Source organism: Piliocolobus tephrosceles, unplaced genomic scaffold, assembly GCF_002776525.5.
Source record: "Piliocolobus tephrosceles isolate RC106 unplaced genomic scaffold, ASM277652v3 unscaffolded_16791, whole genome shotgun sequence".
Taxonomy (NCBI): domain Eukaryota; kingdom Metazoa; phylum Chordata; class Mammalia; order Primates; family Cercopithecidae; genus Piliocolobus; species Piliocolobus tephrosceles.
The window spans coordinates 76-7,829 of NW_022298522.1; the positions used below are offsets into that span (position 1 = coordinate 76).

The 7,754-nt window shown below is 36.4% G+C and overlaps 1 protein-coding gene across 1 annotated transcript; it reads right to left on the reverse strand.

Annotated features, from left to right (window-relative positions):
- Window positions 1–325: 325 nt before the first annotated feature.
- Window positions 326–4,328, reverse strand: LOC113220936 (maestro heat-like repeat-containing protein family member 9; the record flags this gene model as incomplete). The annotated part of the gene is made up of 3 exons (XM_026450287.1): window positions 4,255–4,328; window positions 3,205–3,340; window positions 326–412 (listed from the first exon to the last, which is right to left on the reverse strand). Coding segments are annotated over exons 1-3 (246 nt in total), but the record flags the coding sequence as incomplete, so codon positions are not given.
- Between the last annotated feature and the right edge of the window lie 3,426 nt (window positions 4,329–7,754).

Sequence of the window (7,754 nt, forward strand, 5' to 3'; positions counted from 1 at the left end):
GTGAACTTGAGGGTAGTTTAGGCTAACACTGCTCTCTAATACTATTCTCTGCTACTTCAAATTGTGTTCACCTATATATCACCACATGAGACCTGGTTTCTCAAGTGCCTGTTGATGCTGTCCTTCCCAAATTCAATTCCTAAAAGTGTGCCTCTGTAATTCAAACAAAGGGAAGTGACTACATTTCACTCTTTGGTGGTAAAGAAAAACTTCCAGTCATCAAATACTTGAAGGAGACGCAAATATAGCAAATGAGAAGAAAGCGAAGCATAGTGAGCATACTAGATTTATGACAAGAAAATTAAACTACTTATTTCCCCTTTACCTTTAAGATCTGTAGTTTGTAGAGGTCTTCAGACACCAAGGTCAGAAGAATGTTCTCATATATATTTAAAATACTGTGGTATAAATTCTGAAACACAAAAACATTGCACAGTCAGCCAGTCTTAGATAAACTTTTACCTAGTGTCTACAGTCTTTTCTTGCTTAAAAGTTACTTTTAATTGGGTTTCAATTCCTTGAACACAAATCAGTGACACAGAAAATACTTAACATCAAATTGTAAAATGCCACACATATTTGAAGACTTCTAACATTATCTCAGATATTAAAAAATATACAAAGAAAAAAGACAAATGAAAACATAAAAATGTAATTCCCTTTGAGAAATAGAATGAGTATTTTTTATTTAGTGACTTTCTATAATCTTTAAATTTTCTATAATAAGCATCTACCATGTTTTTTTCTTTCTTTATTATTATTATTATTATTATTATTATTATTTTGAGACGGAGTCTCGCTCTGTTGCCCAGGCTGGAGTGCAGTGGCCGGATCTCAGCTCACTGCAAGCTCCGCCTCCCAGTTTCACGCCATTCTCCTGCCTCAGCCTCCAGAGTAGCTGGGACTACAGGCACCCGCCACCACGCCCGGCTAATTTTTTGTGTTTTTCTAGTAGAGACACGGTTTCGCTGTGTTAGCCAGGATGGTCTCGATCTCCTGACCTCGTGATCTGCCCGCCTGGGCCTCCCGAAGTGCTGGGATTACAGGTGTGAGCCACTGCGCCCGGCCTGCATCTACCATGTTTATAGGAGGAAAAGCTGTAAATTTAATTTTATAAAAACTTACTTTTCCGTGTTTATGAATGCTGCATTTTCTCAATATTTTTTGTGCGTAAATGTGATTTTGCTTGAGAATTCAATATGTTAGATTTATTTTCACTGGATGCATGATTTTGAGTTCATTTTTTTCTTTATTTTTTATCATTATGATTATACTTTAAGTTCGAGGGTACATGTGCACAACGTGCAGGTTCATTACATATATATACATGTGCCGTGTTGGTGTGCTGCACCCATTAACTCGTCATTTACATTAGGTATGAGTTCATTTTCAAAAAGAACATAGCCCTGGCTAATAGTTTTGTCCCCCTATTTATAAAAAGTTTTATTTCCTAATCTAATGATGAAGACAGAAAAATTCTCACATCTAAAATTTTAAATTTTCTCTTGCCTTAGCTGTTTATAGATTATCTTTCTAGTGCTTGTTTCGGGATACTCTTGTACATATACTTTTCAATTTTCCATTGTCTTTTAGAATGTAATAACATGAATATATTTTATTCTAACTGTTGCTTTAAGTTCATTGAAAGCAGTAATTTGTGACTATCCACCTGAGTAGTTGTGATGGAAGTAGACAGTAATTGCTATTTTAAGTGCTGACACTTACTACTATCTATGTAAAAAAATAGACTTTTATGCCTTTGTGATTTGAAATAGGTTGGAGAAGATTCAAGCATGGTGTGACTTGGTTCTTATTTTAGCTGACACCTACAAGTTACCCAAACATCATATTTAAATATAATTCAGGCCAGGCACAGTGGCTCACACCTATAATCCCAGCAATTTGGGAGGCTAAGGTGGGAGGATTGCTAGAGTTCAGGAGTTTGAGACCAGCTTGGACAACGTAGTGAGAACTCATCTGTATAAAACAAAACAAAACAAAAATTAACCAGGTATGGTGGTGCATGTCTGTAGTCCTAGCTACTTGAGAGGCTGAGATGGAAGGATTGCTTGAGCCCAGAAGGTGGAGACTGCAGTGAGCCGAGATAGTGCCACTGCACTCTAGTTTGGGTGATGGCACAAGACCCTGTCTCAAAAAAAAAAAAAAAAAAAAAAAAATCCAATATTGAATACATTTTATACGTAAATAGATGGAAACAGTAAGATTTATTGTTCCACACACTATGTAGGTACTAGAAATTGTATGCTATGTAGGTATTGGAAATTTCCATGTGTGAGTAGCTGATATATAAAATACCTGGGACATTAATAAACATGGGGCATTTGGATGTTGAAATGCTATATAACAACACATTTTTTTTTTCTTTCTTGCTAGTATTGGAAGAAGAGTTTTATTTAACTCAGAAAGTTATTCTTTTTCTTCCAACTACCAGAGTGGTCCTCACCAGTAAAAAGTAGAAGTATCTCTGAGTATTCTCAGGTAGCCGCTCAGAAATATTTGGAAGAGGTCGAGTTGGAAAAGAATGGCCCATTTGGGAAAATTAGCAGCCTAAAAATCTGTGTTAGGGATATAGGAATATAGCTGAGAAAGTTTCTACATTAAAGTCACCTTGCATCGATTGCAGAAGAGGCTGAAATTCTCTGATATTTGTATAGAAGCTCTTATAAAAGGAAATAATTGGCCTGATAGTTCTGCATCTGAGTGTTCTAGGTTCTCTCCACAAACTGAAGAAAGGAGAGAGGTGGCTATGCTGAGACCTCACTTTATACCATATGCCACGAATTTCTTCTCTAGCTTATAGAGCGAGTTCACTGTATAGCAATGCTGAGGAAATGGAGACCACAGATGTTTGCTAATCTTACTATATGATTCTTTCTACTTCCATCTTTCTATGTTCCTATTCCATTCTTTGAAGCATTTGCCAGCAACTCCCTATTCTTGCTAAACCAATTAACCAAAAATATCTTCACTGATTTGCTCCTACAAATCCTACAGAATCCACTAAAATCCCATGGGTTGTAGAACTCACAAGGAGTCCAGGGGTATAGATAAGTGCACTGACTGTTACAACTAAACAGAGTGAAGAGGAGGACTCTAAAGATTATCACCTGCTGAGACACATTCTGCAGGATTGCTGTGATGTGTAATAATATCCTATAATGATTAAAGGAAGAAAAATGTTACCTCCATGTCCTCAAAGTCCTCATTACTGCTCCCCATTTCTTTTATTTTGTCAAGACTTGGCATGACAACTAGCATTCCAAAGGATGACTCTATTATCTTCAACTGAGATTCAAACTGCAGTAAGGGATCCACAAAGCTGACAAGAAAAAGGCGTAATTATTAATGATGAGAGAACAAATAATATAATAGAAATTTAGTGGCCATTTCTTTTTTTTTTTTTTTTTTTGAGACGGAGTCTTGCCCTGTCACCCAGGCTGGAGTGCAGTGGCGCCATCTCGGTTCACTGCAAGCTCTGCCTCCCGGGTTCACGCCATTCCCCTGCTTCAGCCTCTCGAGTAGCTGGGACTACCAGCGCCCACCACCTCGTCCGGCTAATTTTTTGTATTTTCAGTAGAGATGGGGTTTCGCCATGTTAGCTAGGATGGTTTCAATCTCCTGATCTTGTGATCTGCCCACCTCGGCCTCCCAAAGTGCTGGGATAGCAGGTGTGAACCGTGTGCCCGGCCCAGCCATTTCTTAGTGATAAACGAAAATGAGGTTCAGCTTTTGGCTTTATAGGACAGATGAGTCTTAAGTATTATCTTAAAAATGATAATGTTTTAAATATAAAGGAATTAATTTCTTTGTAAATATTATCTATAAACAATTATTTAGAAATCACAATATATTTCTCCATAAACATAATAATGCAAAGAGTGGTTACATTCCCAGCCAAGTCCACAAAGCCATGCTAAGCTTTAAACAGTTGAACTATATTACTACCACAGTTTCTATAATCAATGATGTTTTCCATATCTTAGTATTTCTTACATTGAGATGCATCTTCAAATTGATGGCAAATGAAGCTTGTCTAAGCAGCTAGAAAGATTATCTGCCTGTCTATACAATACAGAAAGACTGGAAAAGAGTATGAGAAAGAAATAGTAGTTGCCAAATTATAATGGTGGAATTTGGAGTAATTTCTTAGTTTTCACAATTACATGTTTTAAAGAGATAACATTTTAAATACATCCAATTAGGGAAATAAAAGAGCATGATAGCTTATCATACCTGGAGTTCACAGCCAGGATCATGGATTCATTACTTAAGAGGCCTGAGTATGTATCCAATAGGCTGCTAACTTTAGGTGCCTAAGTACCATGTTAAAAAAAAAAGAAGAATAATTAATGATTACAGAACAGCGAGACTCATAATAGCATGTGTACTTCTCCCTTTTACAGAGACTAAAGGAACCAAATCGAACTGGAAAACATGCTCAAGAGTTCATAGAAGTGTTAAGACCAAACAAACTGTAATTTAAAATTGCAATATGTTTGCCTAAGTGGAGGTCTTTTACAGTCAACAACTATGCTTATATAATTTGCATTTCCAGACAGCATTTTGTAAGGTGTGCTCTTTACCAGATGCACTTCTGTACACCACTATAACTATTAAGTCCCACCTACACAGTGTGGAGTCTGCCTATAAAAATGCCAGCAGGGCCGGGCGCGGTGGCTCACGCCTATAATCCCAGCATTTTGGGAGGCTGAGGCGGACAGATCATGAGGTCAGCAGATCGAGACCATCCTGGCTAACACAGTGAAACCCCACCTCTACTAAAAATACAAAAAAATTAGCCGGACATGGTGTCTGGTGCCTGTAGTCCCAGCTACTCTGGAGGCTGAGGCAGGAGAATGGCAGGAACCCGGGAGGCAGAGCTTGAAGTGAGCCAAGATGGTGCCACTGCTCGCCAGCCTGGGCGACTGAACGAGACTCTTGTCTCAAAAAAAAAAAAAAAAAAAAGCAGGGCAACTTAAGTCAGGCGTTATTAAAGACTGACTAAACTCACACTATGGAATGAGAACCACTACAGGGCAATGTGCAGCTGTTAAATACAACAATTTAGGCTTTAAAAGTGATAATTAAAGGGATTCCACTAAGAATTTATCATTCTTTTTTTTCCAAGAAACTGGAGAACTAGACCTCCAATAGCCAAAACAATCTTAAGAAAGAACGTGGAGGTATTACAGTTATGATTTCAAGCTGTAATACAAAATTAAGTAATTAAAAGTGTATGGACTGCTGTAAAAACAGACTCGTAGACACATTGAATGAAATAAAAAGCCCAGAAATAAACCCATTAATATATGGTCAACTAATCTTTGATAAGGGAGCCAAGAATTCACACTGGGCAAAGGACAGTCTCTTCAATAAATGGTGTTGGGAAAACTGAATATCCACAAACAAATAAATGAAATGGGACCCTTATCTTATACCATATACAAAAGTTGATTTGAAATGGATTAAAGACAAATGTAAAGATGTGAAACTATAAAACTCCTAGAAGAAAACATAGGGAAAGAGCTTCTTTACATTGGTCTTGGCAAAGATTTTTTGGGTAGGACGTAAAAAGCACAGGCAACAAAAGCAAAATTAAACAAGTGGGACTACATCAAACTAACAAGCTTCTGCACAGCAAAGAGAGCAATTAACAAAATTAAAATGACAACCTATGGAATGGAATAAAATATTTGTAAAACATAAATCAGATAAGGGGTTAATATCCAAAATGTATAAGAAACTCATACAATTCAATGACAAAAAAAAAAAAAAAAAAAAAGCAGATAACCCAATTACAAATGGGCAAAATACCTGAATAAAAATTTTTCCAAAGAAGACATAAAAGCAGTCCCTCTGAGAACTGGAACAAGACAAGGATGCCCTCTCTCACCACTCCTCTTCAACATAGTACTGGAAGTCCTAGCCAGAGAAATCAGACAAGAGAAAGAAATAAAGGACATCCCAATCCATAAAGATGTCAAATAGTCACTGTTTGCTGATAATGTGATAGTTTACCTTGAAAACCCTAAACACTCCTCCAGAAAGCTCCTAGAACTGATAAAAGAATTCAGCAAAGTTTCCAGATACAAGATTGATGTACACAAATCAGTAGCTCTTCTATATACCAACAGCGACCAAGTGGAGAATCAAATCGAGAACTCAACCCCTTTTACAATAGCTGCAGAAAAAAAAAAGACAAAACAAAAACAAAACAACAACAACTTAGGAATAGACCTAACCAAGTAGTCAAAAGACCACTGCAAGAAAAACTACAAAACACTGCTGAAAGAAATCATAGATGACACGAACAAAAGGAAACACATCCATGCTCATGGATGGGTAGAATCAAAATTGTGAAAGTGACCATACTGCCAAAAGCAATCTACAAATTCAACGCAATCCCCATAAAAATACCACCACCATTCTTCACAGAATTAGAAAAAAAAATTCTAAAATTCATATGGAACCAAAAAAGAGCCTGCGTAGCCAAAACAAGACTAAGCCAAAAGAACAAATCTGGAGGCATCACACTATCTGATTTCAACCTATACTGTAAGGCCATAGTCACCAAAACAGCATGGTACTGGTATAAAAATAGGCACATGGACCAATGGAACAGAATAGAGAATCCAGAAATAAACCCAAATGCTTATAGCCAACTGATCTTTGACAAAGCAAACAAAAACATAAAGTGGGGAAAGGATACCCTTTTCAACAAATGGTGCTGGGATAATTGGCTAGCCACATGTAGGAGAATGAAACTGGATCCCCATATCTTACCTTATACAAAAATCAACACAAGATGGATTAAGGACTTAAATCTAAGACCTGAAACTAAAAATTCTAGAAAATAACATTGGAAAAACCCTTCTAGACGTTGGCTTAGGCAAAGATTTCATGACCAAGAACCCAAAAGCAAATGCAATAAAAACAAAGATAAATAGCTGGGACTTAATTAAACTGAAGAGTTTTTGCATGACAAAAAACAGTCAGCAGAGTAAACAGACAACCCACAGAGTGGGAGAAAATCTTCACAATCTTTACATCTGACAAAGAACTAATATGCAGAATCTACAACAAACTCAAACAAATCAGTAAGAAAAAAACAAACAATCCCATCAAAAAGTGGGCCAAGGACATGAATAGACAATTCTCAAAAGAAGATATACAAATAGCCAACAAACATATGAAAAAATGTTCAACATCACTAATGATTAGAGAAATACAAATCAAAATTACAATGCAATACCACCTTACTCCTGCAAGAATGACGGTAATCAAAACGTCAAAAAACAGTAGATGTTGGCGTGGATGTGGTGATCAGGGAACACTTCTACACTGCTGGTGGGAATGTAAACTAGTACAGCCACTAGGGAAAACAGCACGGAGATTCCTTAAAGAACTAAAAGTAGAACTACCATTTGATCCAGCAATCCCACTACTGGGTATCTACCCAGATGAAAAGAAGTCATTATTTGAAAAAGAAACTGGCACACATATGTTTATAGCAGCATAATTCACAATTGCAAAATCGTGGAACCAACCCAAATGCCCATCAATCAATGAGTGAATAAAGAAACTGTGATATATATATATATATATGAATATATATCATATAATGTATATATATGAATATATATCATATAATGTATATATATGAATATATATCATATAATGTATATATATGAATATATATCATATAATGTATATATATGAATATATATCATATA